Source organism: Falco naumanni, chromosome Z (assembly GCF_017639655.2).
Source record: "Falco naumanni isolate bFalNau1 chromosome Z, bFalNau1.pat, whole genome shotgun sequence".
Classification (NCBI taxonomy): domain Eukaryota; kingdom Metazoa; phylum Chordata; class Aves; order Falconiformes; family Falconidae; genus Falco; species Falco naumanni.
This window is the reverse complement of record NC_054080.1, coordinates 42558406-42585653: the sequence shown is the minus strand read 5'-3', so window position 1 is coordinate 42585653 and position 27248 is coordinate 42558406. Positions and strand designations below refer to the sequence as shown.

General features: G+C 42.7%; 1 protein-coding gene across 1 annotated transcript in view; it reads left to right on the top strand.

Moving 5' to 3' along the window:
* Window positions 1-26693, top strand: part of NTRK2 (neurotrophic receptor tyrosine kinase 2) — a 210220-nt gene extending 183527 nt beyond the window's left edge. Inside the window, exons 16-17 of the mRNA XM_040580518.1 lie at window positions 22335-22493; window positions 23360-26693. Of these exons, the coding sequence (XP_040436452.1) occupies window positions 22335-22493; window positions 23360-23545 (345 nt within the window). The 3' untranslated portion in view covers window positions 23546-26693. The remainder of the gene's footprint in view (window positions 1-22334; window positions 22494-23359) is intronic.
* The last annotated feature ends 555 nt before the right edge of the window (window positions 26694-27248 follow it).

Sequence of the window (27248 nt, the reverse complement as noted above, 5' to 3'; positions counted from 1 at the left end):
CATATTTGGGATTGTCAAAACCCCTTTGATGACACAGCCTGTGCATGCATTGGGGGTATTTGATCCAGACAGTAAGTGGACAGGAGGGGGGGAGTTGAGAGGCATTAGAAACATTTTGAAGAAATATGTAGGTAATAGAGGGTTAATCTGTTTTTCCCCTGAGTGCCTGGTTTCTTACGGCCAGCGTATGCTCAGCCTGTGCAGTGCCTTGGCAGAACAGCCCAGACCCGCTTCTGCCACAGTCAATATAATCCCTTCCCACTCTGCCTTTACACCCCCTCAAGCATCCCCGTTTTTTGAGTTTCACCACCGGAATCTTCTCCAAAGGTTGGTACAGCAGGTTCAAGGCATTTGGAGGCTTGGTTTCCATGGCAGCCGGGCTTCTCTGCTCCCAGACAGCAGCTCTGGAGGAGACAGGAGGGAGAGCAAGAGAAAGTCATTAAATGTGCCAATTAGTATGCAGAGCCAAGGCTGCCATTGCAGGCAGTGCTTGCAAAGGCAGGCAGCAGTAGGGGTGCCCTGGCTGCACAGCCGACTAGGGGAAGATGGAGTCACAGGCAGGAGATGAAGGGCAGCTGCCACTGGCTGGGGCAGCAAGGAGGGTACCACACCAGGCACATACCTGCTGTCTTACAGATGAGCTCTCCGGCATCATCCACACCCTGAAGCTAAATGTCCCAGAAACAGGGAAGTCCCTAATTTCCTGTTGTGCAGGAACAGGGACAAAAAGTACGCATTCTGAAATTTGTGCATTTGATAGCCAGTCAGATGTGACGGTGACATTCAGCTGGAGAACTGCAGAGAGGGGAAGGAGAGGGAGAACTTAACTCAGATGAAGATACAGTATTTTCTCTGCTGCCACTTAGCTTGTAGCATATGGCAGGACGTGACTTTTAGAAAAGATGCAATTTGAAAACCAGGGTGCATTTTCATGGGAACAGGCAAAAGGGCTCTGCTAGATTCTGGTTGTGATGCTGAGTGACATGCTGCTCCCTCCTGTAGAGCATCCAGTTTCTGTTGGACATAATCCTTTTCTTCATTTCTTGGCCTTTTTTTAGATTTCTCTGTTCTGTTAAAGGGTTGCAATGTTTTGTCCAGGGTTAACACTATTTCAGCAAGAGGTGCATGTTTTTGTGCAGTTGTACAGGAGCTATAAATGTTTTGCAGCGTTTCTGAGTAAACAATGCAATGTGTCACTCAGATTGTTAAAGAGATTAATTCTGTTATGATATAGATGTGCTAAAATATTTAATCTCTAAAACAAAAACATTCTGAGTATCTTAATAGAACACTGACTCATGCTATTTCAGATTCTGGTGTTCTTTTTAACAACTGCTGATCACTTTATCCCATCATTTCATTTTCCATAGAAAGAATCTGCCTAGAGAAATTTCAGGATTTGCCTATTAATTAGTCATTTTGTTGTTGCTTGTTTTTGTTTAGGCTGTAAGATAATCCATTCCTTTCCCAATATATGTTTGTACCCCATAGTATGTTTTAGTGCTTTATCTGGGATCCAGTTGTTTTAGAACATGTTTTCTTGATATTGTGTGAAGCTTTCTTTGTTTGTTTGTTCAGTGGTTTTTTTTCATGTTAATCTGTGTAAAACATGCCTTCCCTCAGAGCAGATGTTGAGTATCTGAGTTGTATATGGATCAGTTTTGAGCAGGGGAAGAATTCCTCTAGAAATTCCTCTTGGAACTGATAAAGGAAATAATTTATAGACTGATGGTATTGTATTGAGCTGCTCCTCATGCCCCTGCCAAGCTCTCACCGTGCCAAAAATATGCAGGGCCTGAAACATACTGGGAATCCCCTGGATACGCAGGGGGGTGCCGCTGTGTGCAGGAAGCTGCCCTCCAAAAGCATGATGTTTCCTTATACCTCCCAGCCCTCCAGCAGCAGACACCTCTTGAGAATTTTTTTAACAGACATTGGTAGGTCTTTGTTTCACTTCAGAACCAATTTAAAGGATGCATAATATCAACAAGCATGCTGTAGAATGTATGACCTAAGTTGAGTGTCAGTCACATTTTATTTTTAATTATCTGAGTAATTTTTTTTTAAGTTTCCATTCAAACTGGAATCTTTTTGGAACATCTGGCTGTTTTGTTTTGCTGGAAAACACCATTTTTTTTATTTTCAAAGTTTCTTGCTCAAAACTGTTCCAAGTATTTTATGAAAATATTCAGTACTTTTGCCTGATATAGAATCAAAGGCATTTCAAAACATCAATAATTCTTAAAAAGAGCAGAACTTCTTTTTTTGACCGCTGTGATTTTGTTGAATAGGCTAATAAGGCTACTGTAAGTAGCTGAGGGAGGTGTTCATATAAATCAGTTTGGATTTCTTCAGAAGGAGAAGTTTAAGGGGAGACATTTTCAGTCCAGGAGGAGTAAACAGTGAACTTTTATGCTGCCTTGTTGAGTCTTAGTCTGTTTATCCCATCCTCACACTCCACTGCTGCTGATACTTCTGAATCACAACCTATTAACATGACAGTCAAAAGTCAGAGGGATTCCTCTAGCCATCAGTCCTTAGACTAAATACAGGCATCTCTTCCTTTACAGAGATAATTCTTCTCTCTTCTTCTTTGTATTGGCCATACAGAACAAAAAGGGCTTCATTCCACATGGACTGCTTCTGGATACCATTGCGCAATATAAAAATATTATCCATTTCTTTGGAAAAGTAGGAAAAGGTTGGATCCTAGAACCTGCATCACAGCTCATGTTTACAGATGCAACTCTATCTTTCATTAAGTTAGTGCATTTTTCTGTGTCTTTGCATACATAATACCTATTATTCTCATAATTAATATTAACAGTGATAGTATTAACATCAAGTATTAATTTTTAATATATTTAAATATTAACAAACTCGACAATAATAATAACAAGAAGATTTTTCCATGATTATGTCATATTAAAGTTAATTATTCTGGAGATTAATTTGTGGCAAATACATTGTAGCAATTGGCATCAATCCCAGTGCTAATAATCAGCAGAAAGTGTATAATAGTTCTTCCCTTGCCCTCCAGCTGAAAGCATCATGAGTGACTTGCACAGCGTGGCCTTGGAATGTCCCCACAGAGGTTAATTTCACCCTTAGTGCTAAAGCATGATCACAGAATCTAAGCCTTGGACAGAAATAAAAAAGATATTTACTGGTGCCGAAATTGCCAGTAGTGTATTTCAACTTAGGCTTCTCAGACAACATGGTCATAGATAGTAATGATAAAGGACCATTGGCCCAGTGTTAGACATTGCAGAAGAAATTCCTGGTGCAAATGCAGAATAACCAAAAGCTGTACTTCTGTAAGACAGAATGCAAATGCATTAACCGTTTGGGAGGGAACAAATCCCTGTGGTGGCAGACATAGTTCCAAGACCCCTAGAACTTTGGGGTCAGTCTGCATGGTGGTGCTTTCCCCAAACATCTGCCTGAGTTTCACCTAGGGAAAGCCCGGAGGCTTGCCCCAAGAGGCTGTGCTTCCTGACTCAGAGGAAAGCCCTATTTCTGGTGGTGACAGCTGAAAAGCACAATTTCATCAGGGCTTTCTGACAGCTGCTCACAGCCTGTGAAATCCCCCAGGAGCCAGTGGAAGTTGCCTTGTCTCCTGCCAGTAAAGGCCCATGGGGTCCTGCAGGGCAGTGGAAAGCTGTCTCTGTGTTCTCTTAGAGAACATACCCATTCTGCCTTACTGTCTTATATTCCCTACCCCTCTGCCATGGAGGAAAACCAAATGAACAAGGACACTGCAGTTTCTGTGCCCTATGTGCTAGAGAGGTGAAATGGTATTTATTATTCTTATATAGTGGTCTTTTCAGCAGTGCTCATTCTGAATATTGCATTCCTTTCGCTGAAGCAGAAAAGGGTTGAGGCTTCTTGTAACTTGGCAGTGTTTTGACCACAGGTCATATTATGCAGGAGGCTGTTAATGTTACTGAGTATTTACTGAAATAACTGAAAGGCGCATGCAAGATTGAGGCTGAAAGAGTCTTTCCAGACTTCAGCCTATCCATAAGGGGACTGTGCAGTAAGAAAGACAGTTTGTTGGACATAGTGCTCACTGATGACTGCTTGCGTGCTTGCTTGTTGGAGACGTTTTGCAATAGATGGGAGGCTGACTGGTCATCCATTCCTGCATGCCCTGGTCTATGGTTGTGACCATTTTGCTCTTTTCCCAGCTCTTGTTCACCCTCTGCGCTCCTACCATCCCAACACCCTCTTTTCTGTTGTTATTCATGTTGATTCCTTTCCTCATTCCCCAGAGCTAGGCTGTTGAGTTGTTGCTTTGTTTAGTATATACTTATCCATTAATGTGCTCCTGCTGAGCATAAAGAGGCCCTTATTTGAGTAAGGGCCCACCAGGGACAGTAACCCATATTAGGTTCATTTAACAGAAAGTCCTCCCGTGCTTTCTCTAGAGCCAAGACAGCCTTGGAGGCAGTAACGTCCTTCTGCCTATAGTGTCAGGCCTGTCACAGGAGGACATGAATGGTCATGTCTGACTTTAAAGAGTAAGAAGTCAGGTTGAATTTTGCTCAGGAATTGTTAGACTTAATTCCTGTCTGATAGAAGCACAGTCTGTATTGGATCACTCTGATACTCATTATGACTTCATAGTCATAGGCAAAGAAATCACATGTAGCATTAATTTTGGGTTTCAAATGGCTACTTCCCACTTGACTATTTCTCTAGCTCAACAATTCTCACAGAAAACTAGAGCCAACTATTGCTTTCCAGCAAAGGTGTCATACTGACCATAACAGTGAGATCTCAGTAAGACTTAAATAGCCTTACCAAATTGACTGCAGCACATTTACTGTCATGCTAGAAATATTATCCTATTTAACTAGATGTAAGTAATGTGTCAAAATTAAGTGGGAAACCTTTTGTGGTGGAGTCTTCATGATCTTGCATTCATCCTGTTCCTTCACGACCTAGTTTGTGGTTCTCAGCATCAGAACACCCAATCACTCATTCAGGGTTAACTATGTAAACTGTTGAAAAGAATTGAAAAGCAAAATAAACTCAAACAAATACAAAGTTCAGCAACTTGGAAGACATTAATTTAAAACATTAGTATTCACGTGGAATTGCCATGCTAGCAAGGCACACTCCATTGCCAGTGTTAACTAGGAATAAGCCAACTGATAAAATGAACAGGAGACTTGTATAACACTTATTTCAGATATCCTGGGAGGCTGGAGCATTCATACAGAATGGGTCTTGCACAATACAGTGGGCTTCTAAACTCAAAATTGTTATGGTAGGAGAAGGATCCTTTCAGGAGGGAACTTGGTGGTGCATCTGCTTTTTGTTAACAAAAGCCTCTTAGCAAGACTGAAGTGTCTTGAAGGGGAATTCCTATCTGGCAGAGAGGAAAGGAAAATAAAATGGGGCTGCAGCCTAAGTATAGGGTCAAGGCTAATGGGAACCTCAGAACCAGCCCCTTCCTGTCGGCCACAGTGAACCATAAAATGAAACTATTCTGATGGGTACAAGATCCAGGGATGTTTTCAACGGAAATAACCACAGAGGCCAGGATGCAGGGTTAGGTGAAGGTGACAGCCTAATACATAGAAAGAATAATAGACTTGCCTGGCAAGAAAACAAAGAAAGCTATATACTAAGGCCTGAAGCACATAACATTTTAATAAGAACATCATTGAGTGCATTTGATAATAGTCTGTGTGGATCATCCTAAACATGTCCAAAGAGTATTATAAAGAAGCATGACTTTAAAAGGAAATGCAGCCTTTATGGAACAATATTTCAGAAGTTTTCATCTGAAGCAGATGAAAAATATTCTGAAATAGAAAGGCTCACAAACAAGATTAGGGGTATCGTAACCCATTAACCCTCAAGTTAAAGTGCAGCTGCTATGGCAAGCATACTTGCAAGTTTTTACAAGTGGCTAGAAAAAGTGTTATTTTGTATGACATATATTGCAAGGTTGTGTAGGAGCCTCATGTAGATCAGGAATTAATTGACCTAGGCATTATACAAGCATAGGTCAAGAAAACAGTGCCAGCCTAGTTGAAATATGACTTGCTTTAGTACCATATTTTCAGAGACTGATCTGGAAGTCCTAGCCCAAAGTATTCCTGTACTGTTCTAAACACTGGGGCTGTAGACAATCTCGGGAAAACGCTAAACACATTGAAATCTGTTGTCTTAAAAATATGAGACATTCATTTCCTGCTTGGCTTATTTTGAATGTCTCTAGGACCTCCTTGAATCTCCTAGAACTCTGGAGTCTGGGAATGCTGCATTTATATTGACAATTGTACAGCTGACCTGCACTTTTAACAATAGAGATCTCAAAAACTTAAATTACTGTCCTAACTACTTTGGTGTAAAATTGCAGCCTGTTTTTGAGAAAATAGGGTGTCTAACCTTTGAGCTCTCATTTTTACTGCAGATCCTACTTATATTTGAGCAGTGAAACTAAAATTATGTCTATGTGTTGAATTTGAATTAACTGTAGTATTACAACAGTGCAGCGAGTAGAGGACTCAGTACTTAACAGAATGCTTATTCATCCAGAGAGGAAGGTGAGCATGTGTGAGGGAGGAACCACCTCCGTGCCTCATGGTTACAGTACAGAGTAGCTTCATCCTGGGAGTAGGTAGAAGATTTTCCAGAATGCACCCTTGGGGCACTGCAGAGGGTGTGAGGGAGAAGCAGGGAGAGCAGGTGTAGTGGGTTTCTTTCCCACCCACCTGTTCTTTGTCCACACACCACTAGTATTTGGTGAAGGATGTGAGGAGTACATTGCACAATCCGTGCTGTCGTGTGGAGATCCATATGTGCTAAAACTTCAGAGAGCCCTTAACTGAAATGCAGCAATGCTGGTGCAGAGTCCTCAATCCTTTCAAAGATCTCTGTGATCTTCCTCTGTTCCCCAGGATCAGCTAGTAACAAGCAGGTTCAACAGGCTTTATGTCAGAAAGCCAGACCTCCACTCTGATGACCTGCCATCAGGGAAGGGATCCACCCAGGGAAATTTTAGGGGACATTTCACACTAGATGGGAACCCTCTGCAAATGCTTCCATGTCAGGAGATTTGCTGCCTCGTTTTACAGGCAGGCAGACAGATGCCTAAGCATCACAGGTGGAATTTACAGTTCAGTGTTCATGTTAAACAAATGCAGTCATGTGAATTCCAAGAGCCATTGTATGCGCAATGCAATATAATGTTTCCGAAATGGAAAATGACAGCGCTAAGGATAGAGACAGGCACTGAAAAGAACTAAGGAAAAAACCCAAAACCAAATGCAAAACTAAAACCCAAATTTGTGCCTCCAAGCCCTCTGCTGGTGTAAATTCTTCCAGCCTAAAAATTCAGCCAAGAGCTATAAAATTATTTCATCACTGCTTGGGCTACACTCTGGCTTTTGCGTCCAAGAACAATAGTTTAAGCATTGCTCGTGGAATAATTCAACATATGAATTTGATAAGAACAATTTAGAATTTTGCAAAGTCCATAGGAATGAGTAATTTTTTCCCCCTTTTTCTTTGGTAATAGCAGTTACTGGTATTTTTAATGATCATATTGCGTGTTGTTTGACGGATGCCTCATTTCAGAGCAAATGCCTGTTTCAACTCGTAGAAAGATGTCATGATAAGAGTGAGGAGACAAAAACTAGAATTAATGGAAAGAAAATAACAAAGAATTTTTTTCTGTTCTATTTAGTGAAAGTTTTCTCTTGTGTTTTCCAGTTTATGTAAACAAATTATGGCCCGGAGAAACTGAGACACATCAAGACCGCAGAAGAGAAGTAAAACGAGTGCAAGCAGTTTGCCATTGCCTGTTTATTAGCATCTGGCTGAGGACCAGTATAATTTAGCCTCTCTCAGATCCCTGCCAACATGGCTGTTGATCTGCATAGATTTAGATTAGCCTGTTGACACTGTTAGTGTAGAACATTCCCACTGTGGGCACTGAAGACAGATCAGGGTTGTGGTTGTGATCATGCATCTCCCTTGCTCTTTAGGCAAGTAGAGGTAAGTCTTCACAGTAAAGAGCAATTGCTAATTCTCTGAAACAGCAAGATTACTGGTCTTGCTTTGAATTAATGGAACCTTGTTCTGCCTTCTTGATGCTTCTGTCTGGAGAGAGCACATCTCTGAACTCTTTTCAGGCAGTCAATAGTTGACAGATTTGATGTGGCATGACTTGGCCAGCATCATACAGATAGTCTGTGAACAAGCCAAAATAGCTGACGTAAAATGGTTGATTTACCTATTTCCCTTTTGGACTGGTGGTTCAAAACACCCTCTTTCACTCGTGGGAAAGATGTGGGAACTCAGCAGATTTGCCCATACTCTTAGGATTCATGAAACTAAAAACTACTTATTTTGTTGCCTCACATATGTGTAGCAGTTTGTTAATCTTTGTATTTGTAAGCCATGTGATAAATTAACCACCCAGGGAAATTGGGGAGAGGCTATCTAACAGAATTCAAAGATTGGGAACATCTGAGACATTTCAACTAAAAATTGTACACCGTGCTTCCATGCGGTGTACATTATAGAAACACTTTTGTGACTCACAAGGGAGAAGTAAAGCTACAAACCAAGCTCTGTTGCTCCCCTCTTCTCCTGTGATGTAATTTGACGTGACCAATAGAGCCAGACATGCTATGTTAACCTACAGTAAATTTGAAAAAAAATGTGGTTTTCAGTAAAATAAATATGGGAAAAGGTTGTGATCTCTAGTGGTTGAGAAATAGCTTTCAGACTTGACATCAGGAGTAAAGATTTTCTAGTGAACACAAACTGGCTTAGGCAGTATGATGCTTGGCTTTCAGAGTCTGCCCTCGAGTAACTACCACCTGCTAATATCGACTGCAGTTCAGCTAAGCATTTCATCACATTACCCCTCAAACCTCCTATTTAAAAAAGGAAACAGAAGTTAGGATTTCAACTATGGTACAGACCTGTAGAGGCCAGTTTTCCAATGCATGTTGAAAGTTATTTTTAAAACCTTGTCCTTGGTAACCCAGATTACTTGAGATTAATATAAAAGTGGAACTTGACATTTTGTAACCTGTTTACTTTGAAAATCAGAAATGTAGTAGCTGTAGTTCATTAATTTTTCATTGCAACATTGTTTTGCTGTTGACTTGGCAACACATTAGATGATCACCCCAGAACCTGTGAGGTTTTTAACTTAAGTTGGACCAGCTGCTTGTCTGCTAGTACCTGATGCCTCTCTTCATCCACTGGTACAATCGGCAGACAGTCAGGTGTGGAAACACTGGTAGAGTACAAGTGATATAGTGATGACTTTTTGCAAAGCAAAACACAGGACTTCTCATGAGCTCAGTATTCTAAATTGCAAGTTGTGCTGCTGGATTATCAGTAACTGTATGCTATGGCATAACTTGATACAGCAAATTAGAAGAATACAAGTTGTTTTAGAAAGGAGAGGACATCTGGTTCAATGTGCCAAGTCTTCTCTGATTTATAGCAATCCCATCTCCCTGCTTCTTCACCAAGGTCCTGAATTCCCATCTTCAGGAACGAATCTAGATGTCTACTGAATTCATTGAGATGCACTGTTCAAGCTGTTTTTCCTTTCAATTTACCACAGTATAACCCCCGTTCTTTGGACTTAAATTATCATTTATTGTTTAACACCAGGATTTTTTCTAATTGTAAGGTAAATTAAATTATATTTAAAAGGAATAGACTTCTTTTTCTTATTCATACACACTTCATCCTGGGGCACTGAAGAGCTGTAATCCATATACTTTTCAGTGCTGCAGATTTCTACTCAGTTAACTTCCCTTCTGTCCCTCTGATAGGGGACATTTCTTTTAATCAGTGATGTGAATCATGTGACCTTTTTCATAGCACTCATCTGATCTTACCTCCAGGGCACTTCATCTTCCTTTATTGGAAGAGTAAGTGCTCTGTAATGCAGTAACTACTACAGTTTATTAATTATCCTCTATATTTGGCTGGCCCAATATGATATTGTGTTGTGTAAAACACAACAATAGATATGGTTTCTACATCCTTTCAACTTAGCATTTGAAAAGGTCTTTGGGAGATGCCAAATTGTAAGATACATTAGGTCATTCACCTATTCTAATTCTTCCACGTGGAATCTCCTCTTCATTCCACCCTTTTGGCAGGATTGTTTCTAGCCCTCCGTAAGCATTACTGAGAAGTTTGGTAGGGACTGTGTATTGCAATGTGTGGCCCATCTTCATAGGAACATAGGAATAGCTTCTCCAAAGGCCCCTCTACTACAGAATCCTGTCACTGCAAGTAACCGCTGCCTGCGGAACACTAAGAAAACAGATTGAGCATATATTAATATTTCCCTCAAGTACTCACAGCCTCCAGCACTGTTCAGCTCAGGCGCTTCCTGGGCCAAAAATGGCATCTCTGTGCTTGATAACCCTTGTCAGATTTTATCCTCCATGAGTGTGTTTAATCACTTTTTGTTCCCAAGTAAGCCTTGGGGGTTGGCAGCATCTTGTGGCAGTGAGTTCCACAAGCAACTGTACATTGTGTGATGGGGTGCCTCTTTTTACTTGTTGTGAATCTGCCATTTAGAAATTTCATCTGTTGTCATGTGGTTCTTTTGTTATGTGAAACTCTGAGTAATTGGTCGGTCTTAATCTTTTCATACCGTTCATGGTTTCATGGAGCCTCATGAGAAGAATTGTATCTCCAGTGACGCAAAGTTGACACACAATATTGAACTGGTGTTGCACCACTGAAGAGATAATTTACAGTGTAATAAATGTTGTTCTAGACATTGTTTCAGTTTTCTGACAAGACCACTGATAGAATTAATTAAGAACTTTAGATATAAGCTCTTTTTGAATACAAATGAAGTAAAGCAGGGTTAAAACTGAAAATGAAAGGACACATCTTTAGCTATTGGCTAATAACCTACTTTTTTTCATAATTCACTAACCTCATGCTGGAGTGGTATGGCTTGTTATGACTGTGCAAATAATATATTGTTTTTCTGCAAGTGGACATGGCAGGGCATGATGATACTTTAAGAGGAGACATTGACTTCGTGTGCAAGGCCAGGGCATTAAAGAAATGCAAATAACAATTACTGATTTTTTTCTTGCACTGAGAGAAACATTTTCCAGCATTTTATGAGGGGAAAAGAGCAGATGTTTACCAAGAGGGGAGAGGTTTTCAATTTTAGCAATAAGACGTGAAAATTTTTGTGGAGAACATTTCTTTGCAGTTATATCATCCTGAGGTGGGGAAACAAGTCAGAAAACTAAAACATAAATAATGAAAACTACCCTGACACACTTTAATCCCACAAGTACACGGGATGCTTTCTTAGAAGGGAGTGAATGAATGAATCAAAAGGCACAGCTTGGTTCCAGTTTAGCAAACTAAGATCCACTTGCGTTAAAGAGACTGAGTATATATTTGCCATGTGACAGTTAGTTGAAGCATATGCTGAACTGTGTTACTTCTTTCAAAGAATACCACCCTGAACTGCAAATGGTCTGAGATCAGTAGGGCTCTGGAGAGATGCAACAGTCAAGCCAGACAGGGCATTGGGCAGGATCAGGGCTGAAATCTGTGCATTAGTCATTCAGGTTTATTGGGCTCACAAGTAAAAGATTACTTTTATCCTGTTGGCAGAAAAAGCATCACTAGTCTCTAGTGGATATACAAATTTTGCAATGTCACTCAGTGAGAATCGTGGGAACCTGGGAACGCTGAACAAAAATGAGGAAGTTTGTTTTCCAAGGCTATGCAATTGGTTGCTGTGCTTTTTACTTCATGAAGCTTTTTACTTCAGAGTAATTGACTATTTAAAGCCAAAAATTTAAAAAAAAAAAATTAAAAAAAAATGGAAAAAGGCTTATGTAATACAAAGCCTGCAAAAGCTGGGGGTTGAAGTCCTCTCCAAATATGGCCACCAGCATTTAGCAGGAAGAGAGATTGCGTCTTGTTAAGACTGTCCCTGTCCTGCCCTTCGGTCAGCCCCCACAGCACCATACAGTGTGGCTCTGGAGCCCTGAGCCATCCATCATATCCTCAGCACCACAGCCCCCAGTGCTGCTGTGGTAAGACCGGGTTGCAGCTGGCATGCATTGCAAAAGTACGGCCAATCTATTCAGCCCTCCCTCTTCATGGTACAAATGAGTAAAGTATAAGCCTGGTGTGAATTGGTTGAATGGTCATCTTAGCAACATCATTTCTTGTGCTTTTCCCAGCCTGAGGCTTGCATCTTATCTGTGCAGCCCCACATATAGCCTGTTTCTTTACATATCTCTGTAGGTTGGCTTCCTCTGGCTCCACCCACAGCCTCCTGTTCCGAGCTGGAGCACAAGGCTTCATTTGCTAGTTCTTTGTAAGAGAGCATACCCATTTGCCCATGAAGATTGGGCAACAAGGCTTTCTTGAAAAGAGCTTCCAATGGCAGCTGGGCAATAGAAGTTAAAATAGTGTCCAGGGCAGGGTATCAACAGATGCTTTTTAAATTGGCATAGGCAAACTGTAGTGATTCCCTGCCTTTAGCTTAATGACAGGCATTTGAGGGCTCTTTTATATAGCAGTAATATTAATGTGCAGGAAAACTGGGTTTACAGACCCTCAGACGACAGAAATCTACTTCCACAGAACTGCACACTACAGGCCTGGCTTCCTTCTTAAAAAACAAAGTTTCTGCATTAGACAAGCCTCACCATCTCCTAGTGCCTGTGAAGCAGGGTACAGAACATAGGAAGCCAGAAAGTGTACAAACTTCAGCAAGCTCTAGAATTGGATGCCCTGCTTCAGGGCTAAGGCATGGTGCTTCTACAGTAATCATTGAAGCTTGACATTTGCAAATAGATGAGAACAATGTTCCAGGTTGCATTGCCTGGCACCTTTCAAAGTGCTAAATTAATTTAGATGAGAGCTGGAAGTGGTGACAAGTGGAATAACATTCTATTATCGAAAGTGCAACATTTCATACCTGGAAAAAATTGTGGTTTCCTGTTGGAAGTGCTGCTTTGGAGAACTTGGTTCACTGCTCTGGCGTAGAAGTCTCCTCCCGGTGGACAGTTTTCGCATTGCAGAAACTTTCACCAGGCTTTCTGGTTTAGGTTCTAGCCCAATATTGCTAGTAAAAGCAACTACTGAATGTAATACAAGGCAACAGCTGGGTTAGGGAGTGCTTGCTTTCGTAAACTGACATTTCGAAGCGTGTACTTAAGTTGCAGAAACGATCTGTAGAAGTGCAGTTCTAAATAAACATGAACCATCATAATGCAGCTGCTTTCAGGTAAGTGTCAAGAAAATAGACGCTAATTTTGTATCCATTAAATGGTCATTTTTGCAGCAATTTTGCTGCAGTATGGATTTTAAAGTGATAGCATATTATATTAAAACTATTGCTTTTAGACCTGTCATAACCTTAACTAGACTGAAATATAAATGTGTTATTTACCTGCAAACTGTAGTCTGCTTAACACACAACCGTTTTAAAATGATGTGTAGAAAGCAGCGCTGCAGACACAGCAGGCATGGCAGGGACTTTATGCTGCAGAATGTTGATGATATCTGAAAGCTGTGTAATGCTTGTGTTTCTTATTAAAGCATATGCAGAGGGCATCCCTTTGAATCACTGAATACCTTTAAAGTTTGATCAGTGTAGTCATGTTTTCTTTCATTGTTCCTTCTTGGAAAATGCCCCATAGCCTTGCTGGGGGTTTGTCAACAACAGGAAAAAGCACTCCACCTCTCTTCACTGCTATTATGGCATAACTGTGGGTGCTTGGACTCCACACTCCTCCAATAAAGAATGAAAAAAAAAGCTCACAACTGACTGGCAATCTGTTTCAGGCATCCTGCAAACAGTGGTGTCAAGCCATAGGCTTCGGTTCGAGAAAGCTCTGAAATATGCTTCATTTTAAGCATAAACCAAACACAGCCCTTAATGCTTTTCTGAGCATTGTAGCCACTGATCATTAACAGAGAAGGAAATGTGCATTTAGAAAAAGTGCCTTTGGCCAGGCCCTGACCTGTGCGTGTGATGTGGCTGAACTGAAATCTGAGTTGAAACTGAAGGTGCTTTTCGACCATGAGTAGATGCTCAGCCTGGCACAGGTGATGCTCAGTGTTGCATAGGTATTCTGTCTTCATTGCAATGCTGTCTGGCAGGAAAAGCAGCCCTTATAATGCTTTTATTGATACTTTTTAAGGCATTACATATTACCGTCAAAAAGGTGATGGGGTGTTGGAAGTAACTTTGCCTTATATGATTGATATTGGCAATGATAGAAATAGTGAGATCTCAGGACTTCTCAGTCCTGGGCAAGTACTCTACCCAGTAAAATCTTCTGCCTTCCGGGACAGAAATGGACACAGCTTCAGGCAAGATGATGTGGGAAGAACAACAAAGACCCCTGTGGCTAGTGCTTATCTGTAAATCGAACTCTTGGTGTCAATACTGATGAGTCAGTCATGCTATTTGCTGCAAAGAGAGGCAGCTACGTTTGTGATGTTACAGATCAGTTCGTCACAGAGCCATCATTTGGTGGCAATTTATCATCATCACTCTAGAGGTGTGTCATTCATTTTACTGAATGACATTGGAAACTCATTCCTGCAACAAAACCAGTGCAGTTCTGCAGCAAGGAACCATAAGAAAAGATGATTTGGAGTGTGTGTGGTGGGGTATTTTAATTGCTTTTTCAAAATATCTTGGTGTAAGATGTGACAAATAACAACAAGAAAAAAAAGACACATATTTTATTGTTTATAGCTTTCATAAATTTTTAAGGAATGAGTCAAAGAAATTGCTGAAAAGAACCAGTAGCAGAGGCTATATGATGAGCAGATCTAAGAGCCATTTTAATATTTGATGAGACCAAAAGCTTCTCATCACTAACAATCTTTTAACGGCACTTGCCCTTTGTCTGGCTGTATGTTACTGCATGTTTCTAAAGGACTAACATTTCTGACTTTCTAATGAAATACCTCTCAAGATGGGGGTAAAAGTCATGGTTTGGAGCTGTTTGGTTGCCATGTCAGTTTAGGTTATGATAAGTTGCAAAATGGAAGCTTTGGCTGCATCGCAGCATGTTCATGTGTTACTTCAAACTCCCCACATCATTGAGTGACTTCTCAGTCAAAGATGACTGAAAATACTGATGCACAGAGACTTACAGCCAGTCTGCCTGCCAGAAGAGTAAACTGTAACACAGAGACGAGTGGGACAAATTGATCAAAGCACTTAAAAATGTGTATCCATTCTTTGTCAACGGAGTGCTCACATGTATGTTTTTGAGTTGGCTGGAAAGCCTCAGGAACTGGGTCCCGTTTTCAATGTCTCTGAAACCTGTGCACAGAAACCTGCATTGAGTCAGAAGCAAATCCACGGTGTAGCCAGGGACTGAAGCTGGGAGCCCTGCCTTTCATTTGGCATCCTGACAAAAAATACTCCTCCATTACTTGCATGCCATTTCATGTAAGGGGAGAAGAAGAAAAGCGTAGTAATAGACCAAGTCTATGAAAGTTTTAGCATGACACCGTTTTTATGGAGCCAGTAGCAAGCATTGACTTGTGGTGATGCATGGAACACGGCTGACCTCTCACAGATGTAGCTGTGTTTTTGATATGCTGCGCTAATGCTGAATTACTGATAAATAGCTGGAAATTGATATTCTGCATGATTCAGAAATAATTTGAACCCTGACTGAGCTTCTGTTGGATTTTCCTTCCATTTGCTGTTTCAGCAAGAGAACAAGGGCGGCGTTATTTAAATGTAAAGTCCCACAAGGAGAAATGATATTTTGAATTGACAGTGCAAATGTGGTTTCATAACTAAATACACTTTCAGACAGGAAAATGAGAGTTAATAAAAAGTTAGATATCCTTAAAAAAGCTTTCTTCTTTTTTTTCTTTTAACTTCCTTGGAAATATTCAAAGCTGTCTTAATGCAAAAGTAATCAGAATATCATAGAATCACAGAATAGTTTGGGTTGGAAGGGACCTTAAAGATCATCTAGTTCCAACTCCCCTGCCATGGGCAGGGACACCTTCCACTAGACCATGTTGCTCAAAGCCCCATCCAGCCTGGCCTTGAATGCTTCCAGAGATGGGGCAGCCACAGCTTCTCCAGACAACCTCTTCCTGTGTCTCACCACCCTCACAGTAAGGAATTTCTTCCTAATATCTGATCTAAATCTACCCCCTTTCAGTTTAAAATTATTACCCTTTGTCCTGTCACTGCATACCCTTGTAAAAAGTCCCGCTCCAGCTTTCTTGCAGCCTCCCTTTAGGTACTGGAGGGCTCCAATAAGGTCTCCACTGAGCTTTCTTTTCTCTAGGCTGAACGAACCCAGCTGTCTCAGGCTGTCTTTGTTTGAGGGGTGCTCCAGCCCTCTGATCATCTTTGTGGCCCTTCTCTGGACTCACTCCAAGAGGCCCATGTCCTTCATATGCTGGGGGCCCCAGAGCTGAACACAGCACTCCAGGTGGAGTCTCACCAGAGCAGAGCAGAGGGGGAGAATCACCTCCCTCGACCTGCTGGCCACGCTTCTTTTGAAGCAGCCCAGGATACAGTTGGCTTTCTGGGCTGCAAGTGCACATTGTTGGGCCATGTTGAGCTTTTCACCCACCAGCACCCCCAGGTCCTTCTCCTCAGGGCTGCTCCCAATCCATTCTCTACCCAGCCTGTATTGGTACTGCAGATTGCCCTGACCAAGGTGCAGGACCTTGCACTTGGTATTGTTGAACTTCATTACGTTAGCTCAGGCCCACCTCTCAAGCCTGTCAAGGTCCCTCTGCATGGCATCCCTTCCCTCCAGTGTGTCAACCACACCATACAGCTTGGTGTTATGGGCAAATTTGCTGAGGGTGCACCCGATCCCACTCTCCATGTCACTGTCAAAGATGTTAAACAGCACTGGTCCCAGTAGAGACCCCTGTGGAACGCCACTCTTCACCAGTCTCCTCTAAGACATTGAAGTGTTGACCACAACTCTTTGAGTGCAACCATCCAGCCAATTCCTTATCCACCAACTGGTCCACCCATCAAATCCATGTCTCTCCTCCAGTTTAAAGACAAGGATGTTGTGCAGGACAATGTCAAAAGCTTTGCAGAATTCCAGGTAGATGACATCGGTCGCTCTTCCCTGATCTGTCAATGCTGTAACCCCATCAGAGAAGGCCACCAAATTTGTCAGGCATGACTTGCCCTTAGTGAAGTCCCATTGGCTGTCACCAATCATGTCTTTATTTTCCATGTGCCTTTGCATAGTTCCCAGGAGGATCTGCACCAAGATGAGACTGACCAGTCTGTAGTTCCCTGGGCCTTCCTTATTTCCCTTTTTAAAAAAGGGGGTTAAATTTCCTCTTTTCTAGTCTGTGGGAACTTCACTGGACTGCCCTGACTTCTCAAACATGATGGACAGTGGCTTAGCCACTTCATCCACCAGTTCCCTCAGGACCCGCATCTTCTCAGGTCCCATGGACTAGTGCACCTTCAGGTTCCTTAGATAGTCTCAAACCTGATCTTCTCCTACAGCAGGCAGTCCTTCATTTTCCCAGTCCCTGCCTTTTCTTTCTGTGACTTGGATGGTGTGGCTGGAGCACCTGCTGGTGAAGACAGAGGTGAAAAAGTCATTGAGTACCTCAGCCTTCTCCTTGTCCCTGGTAACCAGGTCTGCTGTTTCCTTCTGGAGAGGGCCAACATTTTCCCTAGTCTTCCTTTTAGCACTGGCATACCTATAAAAGCTTTTCTCATTCTCCTTGATGTCCCTGGCCAGATTTAATTCTGTCAAGGCTTTAGCTTTCCTAACCTGATCCTGTCTGCTTGGACAATTTCTCTATATTCCTCCCAGGCTACCTGTCCTTACTTCCACCTCGTGTAAGGCTTCCTTCTTGTGTTTTATTTTGTCCAGGAGCTCCTTGTTTATCCATGCAGGCCTCATGGTGTTTGTGCCCACCTCATCTTTGCTGAGGTGCATCGCTGTTGTGCTTGGAAGAGGTGATCCTTGAATATCAACCAGCTTTCTTGCATGCCTCTTCCCTCCCAGGCTCTATCCCATGGTACTCTACCAAACAGATCCCTGAAGAGGCCAAACTCCTGAAGTTCAGGTTAGTGATCTTGCTGTGCGCCCTCCTTGCTGCCCTAAGGATCTGAATGCCACTATTTCATGGTCAGTCCAGCCAAGGCTGCCCTTAGGCTTCACTTTCCACACCAGCCTCTCTTTGTTGGTGACAACAAGGTCCAGCATGACAATTCTCCTTGTTGGCTCCTCTAGAAGTTGGAGAAGTAAGTTACCATCAACACATTCCAAGAACCTTCTGGACTGCCTAGGCCCTGGTGTGTTGTCCCTCCAATAGATGTCAGGTTGGTTGAAGTCCCCCATGAGGACCAGGGCTTGTGAAGTTGAGGAGGGTCCTATGTGTCTATAGAGGGCTTTATCCACTCACTCCTTCTGGTTAGGTGGCCTGTAGCAGACCCTCACTATAATGTCACATGTCCCTGCCCTCCCTTTAATCCACCCATAAATTCTTGGTCAGCTCCTCATCATCCCCAGATGGAGCTCCATGCACTCCAGCTGGTTGCTGACATAGAGGGTGATATCCCCTCCTCTTTTCCCCTGCCTGTCCTTCCCAAAGAGCTTGTGTCCTTCTATCCCAAGACTCCAGTGATAAGAGTCATCCCACCATGTCTCTGTGATGCCAGTAAGACCCTTCCCCTGCAGGTGTGTGCACATCTCTAACTCCTGTTTATTCCCCAAGCTACATGTGTTTGCACAGAGGCATTTAAGTTGGGCCCCCAATGAACCTGTCTCAGCTGCCTGGAGTGGCTGGAACTCCCTTGTGCTGCTCTTCAGGTGCTCTGCTGCTGCCCTGTGATCCCTCTCCGGGCTCTGGGCATCTGTTGCTGGCACTGGTACCAAATTGGTCGGAGTGGGATGGACTGAGGTTTCCCTCCCACAGCACCTCTAGTTTAAAGCCCTCTTCACCAGCTTGGCAAGTGACCAAAGGTGCTTTTCCCCTTCTCTGTCAGGTGGACCCCATCACCCCCAGCAGACCAGGGTTCTCAGAGAGAGCCCCATGGTCTAAGTAGCCAAACCCCTGGCTGTGGCACCAGTCCCGCAATCAGCTGTTGATTTGCCAGGTTTGGCTGCTCCTTTCAAGCACCTTCCATTTGACTGGGAGCACTGAGGAAAAACAACCTGTGCTCCGGAGTCTCTTACTCCACTCCCAGAGCTCTGTAATCATTTTTGGTGCGCCTTAGACTGCTCCTGGCTGTATCATTGGTGCCCACACGAAACAACAACAGTGGATAATAGTCAGTGAGCTGTATGAGGCTTGGTAGTCTCTTGGTGAGATCCCTGATACAAGCCCCTGGTAAGCAGTACACCTCTCTAGAGAGTGCATGTAGTTGGTTTGCATGGCAAGGTTTTGGTAGCTAGAGTGGCTTCTGTGAGAACCTGCTAGAAGCTTCTCCTATGTTCAATAGGGCCAGTGCCAGCCAGCTCCAAGAGGGACCTGCCACTTGGCCAAGGCCAAGTCCATCAGTGATGGTGGTAGCACCTCTGGGATAATGTATTTAAGAAGGGGGGCAGAGGGTAGGAGGAGCACCTGTGAAACCAATTGCAGCAGAAGAGAGTGAGACTATGTGACAGCAACAACTGTGCAGACACCAATGTCATTGAAGAAGGGGCAGGAGGTGCTCCAGGCACCAGAGCAGAGTTTCCCCAGCAGCCAGTGGTGAAGCCCACGGTGAGGCAGGCTGTGCTCCTGCAGCCCATGGAGGTTAATGGTGGAGCAGATATCCACCTGCAGCCCATGGAGGGCCCCATGCTGGTGCAAGTGGATGCCCAAAGGAGGCTGTGACCCATGGGAAGCTTGTGCTGATGCAGGTTTGCTGGCGGGACTTACAAACCCACGGAGAGAAGAGCTCACATTGAAACAGGATTGCTGGCAGAACTTGTGACCCCACAGGGGACCCACACTTGAGCAGCCTGTGCCTGAAGGGCTGCACCCCGTGGAAGGCACCCATGCGGGAGCGGACTGTGAAGGACTGCAGCCTGTGGGAAGGACTCATGTTGGAGAAGTTAGTTAATGGAGAGCTGTCTCCTGGGGACCCCATGCTGGAACAGCAGAAGAGTGTGAGGAGGAAGGAGTTGCAGAGACAGAATGTGATGAACTGACCATAACCCCCATTCCCCATCCCCCTGTGTGGCTCAGGGGGAGGAGGTAGAGAATTTGAGAGTGATGATGAGCTTGGGAAGAAGGGAGTGGTAGCGGGAAGTTGTTAAAAGATTTGGGTTTATTTCTCATTATCCTGCTCTGATCTGAATGGTAATAAATTAAACTAATTCCCCCAAGTCAAGTCTGTTTTGCCCATGACAGTAATTGGTGAGTTATGTCTCCCTGGCCTTATCTCAGCCCATGAGCTTTTAATTATATTTTCTCTCCCCTGACCACTTGAGGAGGGAAGTTATAGAGTGGCTTTGGTGGGCAACTGGCATCCAGCCAAGGTCAAACTACACAGTGCATCAGGTCAGCAGGTGGAAGCCTCCATACCTCTGAGAAGAGAGTTGCCTACTACTATCAACCCTTGCTTTTTCTTAGTTGTGCTCGTTGTTACACAACAGGCAGGTCGGGCTGCCTTGCTCAGCTTCAGCACCCTTCCTGATGTGACAGGTCTCTCCTTTTCAGCTGGCTGAGTGGCAAAGCAGTTCTGCAAGGGCACCTCAGGCTCTGGGGGAAGTCTCTTCCCCCTGCAGGTCCTTGATGTTACAGTCTTCCATTCTTCTGCATTATCGGCCCCCTCCCTTCTGTGTGTGGCCATGGGGGAGTTTTTCACTGCCTGGCTGTGGGCTGTGAGTCCACTGCAGACTGCGCTTGGGACCAGCTGTCAGCTCCTTCTCAGCCTCCCTGATGTTACGCAGCCTTCTCACCGCCTCCTGCAGCTCAGCCACCTGCTGCAGGAGGTCCTCCATCTGGGCACGGTCTTGCAGGCAAGTCTGCTGCCTGTCCCTGCCCCAGGAGAAAGGTGTGGGCACGTCCTGCAGCCCGAGGCCTGCACTGGAGCCTCTGCCTTCAGCAGCTCTGTCTGGGTGGAGGCATCAGCCACCACTGGGGTAGATGGTGCAGACCCTTCAGCCAGAGCTGCAGCCTTGGGTCTGAGACGAGCGCCCACCATTCTGCCGTGAGAGTCAGGTAGGATGAGTGCCCCTGATCTGTGCAGTAGACACAGAGCAGTGCCCGCTGCTGCGTTATACGTACATCAAGTCTCTCACTCGGCCAGTGGAATGCCCCTCCTTGGCAGCAGTGCCCCCCGTGCTGCTGCCACACCATGCCCTGTTTGTCGGCTCTGGTCCCAGCACTCCAGCTCCAGGGCGCTCCCTCGGGCTGCCCTTTGTGGGTGGGGGGTATAGCTATATCACAGTATCTCAGCAGTTATGCTATTTTAAAAGTACTTGAGTGTATTTCTTTATTGATGTTATCCAGTCAGAAGGGGATGTATCAGGAACAAAAAATTGTTTAGAAACTGGAAATAAGAGATATATTTTTTTTTAATTTAAAGTAAGGCTAGGAAACCTATTTTTGAGGAAGTATAGCATTTTGGGGAAAACGAAAAATGTTCCAAGAGACTTTCAGAAAGGCATTCCTTTAGTGAAAGACCCCATTCAACGTAAGTTGATTTGGGATAGGGGTCCATATCTTACAAGTTCTTTATTATCAAAAGAATATTATGAAAAGGCTGAATTATTTTTTAAAGCTGTGTAGGACTGGGTGGTTAATGTGGAACAAAATAATTTGATGCATTAACTTTGGAAATTATCAGCAGAAAAGACCATTGCTTTAATTCACTCAAAATTAGGATACAGATCCTGGTCATACTGTGTCATGCAGCCAGACCACTGTGTCTTCTTGGATTTCAGTTGATGTCGCTGAATTTCTAGGAGAGTCATCAATGCAGATTTCATTTAATGAATCTTTTTTAGTTTACTGAGTGTTAAAATGAAGAGTAAAACTGGGCTAATTTAAAGTGGGTTGGTAGGCTAAATTAATTAATAATTTTATAGACCTTTCTGTTCCATGGATGTGCCAAGTAAATGTTAAAGATGAGTTTGCACTTCAGAAATAATGTATTTAGAGATTCTTTTGAGAAACCTGTCATGTTAGTGACTGTTGTTGCAGGGAGAGAAGTTTGGACCATGAATCCCTAGTTCTTAAGAGCTCCTCAGGGTCAATGGTATCAGGTGGGAAAAAAAGGAGCTATGGATTCTCCTTGTTTAATGCCTTGATACTCTTCCTTGTGAGGGTCTGGACAAATTATTTCTGACTCATTTGTTTTTTTTCAGGTTGGGGGTCACACCATGCTGCCCATTCGTTGGATGCCTCCAGAGAGTATCATGTACAGGAAGTTCACCACAGAAAGCGATGTCTGGAGCCTGGGGGTTGTGTTATGGGAAATCTTTACCTACGGCAAACAGCCATGGTACCAGCTCTCAAACAATGAGGTGTGTGTAATACATTCTCAAACTGCTTTGGGAAGGCTGGCACATTAACTCTTGGTGTATCTTCTCTGAACAGCCACAAATTTATTTAGTAAAGGCAACCCCAACCACCCCTGACCCACCCCCGATATCAGGTATTCATGGTATTGTCACAAACTTTGTGGTTGAATTTCTTCCTTTTCACCATTTTCTCCGCAGTGTGGATGGAGTTGTCCAAGCAGAACTATACCAGTTGGTATTTAGCTTTTTGCTTTGTATAGGATAGTCTGCTCTGGGTATTGGGAAAGACCATGAGGCAATGAGAGGAGTCTAGCTGTCTCCTGAACAGGCGATTTCATTTCCATATCATACATGTCATTGTTGCAAAGTGGTTGTCCAAAACCATTATTGAGCAGATTGAAGTAATCTGGAGATGTCTTGATTTCCAGGCAGTCACAAGTAACCCTTTCCAGAGACTAGCCACAGTGATACTCATAAGTTTAAGGAGGGAAGGAGGGAGAGGCACTGACAGTCTGTGTGAGCAGGGTGAAAACTTGGCCTGCCTCTGAGATGAGGTGAGGTTGGTAGGTGGTTAGAGGGAGGAGGTTTAGGATTACTTCCTGGCTACCATTCCTTCATGAGTGGAAGGGGCAGCATGTGTGAACATAACATCAGTAAACCTCTTGCTCCTTGACAACTTACATTACAGTGATTTTTCCAGATCGCATTTGGCTGCTGGTGTGTCTGCCTAGAAATGCAGCCCTTGGCAGAGCTGGCTGGGTGACTGCCACCAGTGAGGCTGCAGTGGCAATTAGCAGTTAACCCTTCCATAGATGACCCCCACATCATTGATACAGCTGTGCTGATCCTTTCCTTGTGATTTCTCCTAGGTGATTGAGTGCATCACTCAGGGCCGAGTCCTGCAGCGACCTCGCACGTGCCCGAAGGAAGTGTATGACTTGATGCTGGGCTGTTGGCAACGGGAACCTCACATGAGGCTCAACATCAAAGAAATCCATTCCCTTCTCCAGAACTTGGCCAAGGCATCTCCAGTCTACTTGGATATTTTAGGCTAAAGTCTCCTAGCATTTCTTCTTGTGGGCTGTGGGGATGAATGTGTTCAACAGCCGCTGAACTCCATTAAAATGTGTTCTTAACTTTGACAGTATTAATGACAAAGTTGCGGAGAAGCTTTCAAAGGGCAAGCAATGTGCACTTCTCCATCTGTAGACACAGTATTGACTTTTTAGACATTACTGAGATGTATCTGCTTTCTCTCTCTCACTCTATCTCTCTTTCTGTTTCTATTTTTTTTTCTTTTCTCCTGTCTTTCTTATCAATTTGGCTTCTGCATTATTGTAACTCTGCATAGACAAAGGCCTTAAATACCCGATCTGTTATATCAGCAGACTCTTCAGTTTGCCCACCACAACTAACAATGCCTTGTTGTATTCATGCCTTTGATGTGGATGAAAAAAAGGGAAAAATATATTTGACTCGAACTTTGTGATTTCTGCTGTACAGCTACTGGGAGTTTCTATGGATTCACCTCAATATTTTTTGCTTCAGCATGTGGGTGGAAAAAGAAGACTGGTGTTCTCTACATGAAGCATGTTCCTTGCGGAGATAAAGCCAGATGGAAAGAAGACAGTGTTGTGTGATACACTATCTGGAGGAACTAGGGGATCAGATGGCATCCAACCCCACAAAAAAACACTGAAACGATTTGATCGAAGGCAAGAGGGGATTTAGCACTTTCCCTGAAGAGTCTTTCTGAGGACTAAAGGGATTGTTCAAGGAGGTGCTTTGCCAGCACTTTTTATTGCCAGACACAAGTGAAAGGGGAAAAGATGCTGCTTTTACTGCACACAATTACTTTACAACATGATAAACTAAACACATGCCCTGATTTTGTCTTCTGGTAGGATACTGTCATGCCACTGGTATAAAAATGTTCTCCAGCTAGTCTTTTTAATAAAGGCTGAAGCTAGGCTTACTAATGTACGGTATTAATTTCAGGTTCACATGTTGAAATTAAGGATTTTGATAAGATAGGACAAGCTATAGGTGCTGAGACAGGTGTATCATATACTGTGCTTGTCCAGCAGTATATTCCTTCCTTCCTCAATCCTTTTTTTTTTTTTTCCTGAACCATGCAAGCAAAACTGTGCATAGTCGATTAATGCCCTTTGTGCAGAAACTATCACTCATCTTGTAGTACACCCTGGTAGGCATAGCGAACTCATAACAATGTAACTTTTATTTCATTAGAAGGGGCTAATGGAGGACATTAGCCGTGTTAAAATGCCTTTACAATGTTACAGATACAATAGACTGATATAACATCAATAATCTAAAGCACGGAGATCACTAGTTATGTTTGAGCCATGGCAGGGGATAGAAATCTCTAGAGAAAACAAATTACTCTGAGGTTATGGCTTACTATTCAGAGTGCAAAGACCCTGAGCTCAGCACCATGTTTGTATTGGTACTAGTGCTGTCATTACCACCATCCACTCTTTCTTAAATGACTCATTTTTGGTTTGATTGGCATTGTATGTGTACAACATTTGCATGGCCACTGTGTTGATGACAGTTGCATGGGCATACCTGTTATTTTTCGAACTGGAAGTTGATGATTTCAAATTTAGAGTTAGGATTATTTTTAATATGAATTCTTACAATGAAAACCTACCTTACCTATTCTATTCCTCAAGACTTTTGCCTCCCTCTGTGAGGGGGCGTTACTGCAAAAAAGTGATCTTTCTTTCTGTTTTCTCTTTTTGTTATTTCTTATTGATATGAGCCAGATCAAAATAATCCTTCATCTTTGTGTTGGGGATATTTTATTTAATAAATTAAGCGTTTTATTTTTGTAAGTGTTCCCATAGCACATTTAACATATAATTTGCTGGCGTATATTATTTATTGAGGCACTTTAAGTTTTTCCTTCAGAAGCTTTTAGAGCTAGCTTATAAAGATTCTGAATATTTTCAAAAGAAAACAGTTCACTGGACACTGATGAAGTTTCACCCTTCTCAATGTCATTGAAAAGGCAGCATTACAAATAAACATGACAGTGTAACTATAAAGCCATACTCAGTATTTCTTTAATAAACTAGATGTTATTTCTTAACCACTACTGAACTGGGAACACACAAAAAGCCAGAGGAAGATTCCTACAAAATAGGCCTTAAGATTTTATCTAGACTGTCTTGGAAGTTCACACAGAAAGCTAGATAAAGACTGAGCATCCAGTGAAACCCATTCTCTTGAGAACCTGAATGTTGTGTTTTAAAGGAATTTGAAATTGATTTTTGAAACAACAGTGGTGGAAAAGAAAGGTGTCAGAGTCCGCTCTTACTGTGCAATGGGAGGAGGCTGCAGGTGATGGAGGGGGGTGCTGAGTTTCTGCCTGCTGTATTCTGTTGTAGTTTCTTATGAGCTGAAGAAAAAGGCATCTGAGATGCTTCTTCTACTGGAAAGCAGGCTCCAGCCTGAAAGCAAACAGGTGGGTTTTGTAAGCACTGAAAGAATGTATACCAAAAAAAAAAAACCACGAAACCCTGAAAATGTGCTTAGTGGCATCTTCTTTTTGATTTACTAGTGAGACTATTAGAGTCATTTCAGAGAATAAATAGTGTTACAATGCATTGTGCAATAACATAGCAGTATGTTAAACTTCTAAAGGACCAAATGTTCTACAGAGCCACCGGTATGGATAACCTTGACCTATATCATTAATGTTCTTGATAGTGCATAAAATGTGTAATCACAGTAGACAAGCTATAAACTGTAGCTATACATAGTTTGTGTTTGTTTATTAAAAGGTGGCTAAGTGTAGCAGAATGATCAGAGAAGAGGAAGAAATATGTTCAAATCACAGTGAAGGGTGAGTATATGTGCATATTCATCATGCTTGCACTGTCAGCTAGGTCGTGTACACTGAGTAAATATGACAATCAGGCTCATTTAAAAAGTTTATGGACTGTGAAGCTATGAACTGATCAGATATATAATATATATTATATATGTGTGTTTGCATATGGCATATATACACACACAGAGCATATACATGTATGCCTATGTTGTATTTTATTTATATATGTGCAGACATGCATGCACATTATGTATGGGCTGTGTGTATATGTATAATTTACATACACCTACATTATTACAAATTATGATTAGAGTGCTACTAATAAATTGATAAAGTCTGCTGAGTAACCAAAATATTTTTTTCTTTTGATATTTCTTTTTCTATGTTTGTAAGATTCAATTTTTTAACTGGTGTGCAGCAGAGGCAGTGCTAGAATGCCAGAGATACAACAACAAGCACTTTTCTTGCCCCAATGATTGCATAAAAACATTTCTTCCGTTCCCATCTCACTTGTTGATTTCTTACAATGAAATGAACAGACAGGCTTCCAAGCTTGGAAAAGGGTTTGGTTTACTGTCATTCCTGGGTTTGTGCTATTGTTGTTTTATTGTCCTAGAATAACAGTGCAACTCCATTAGCATTTTATACTCGTCTGCAGTAACAAAATAATTCCAAGAATGTGCTGGACTATTCAGACTGCAACACGACTTGTAGGACAACGAGAATGCCAAAATTCAGCAGTAATAATAGCAGCATTTGCCACGCTTTGTCCTTCACTCTCAATAGAGCTGCAGAACCCAGAACTGGCCATGGAGAACAGACACTTACAAAGCAGCAGCAACCCATGATGCATGATGGAGTGTACCCTTCTAAAAGGACTTCATTCATTTTGATTTGTA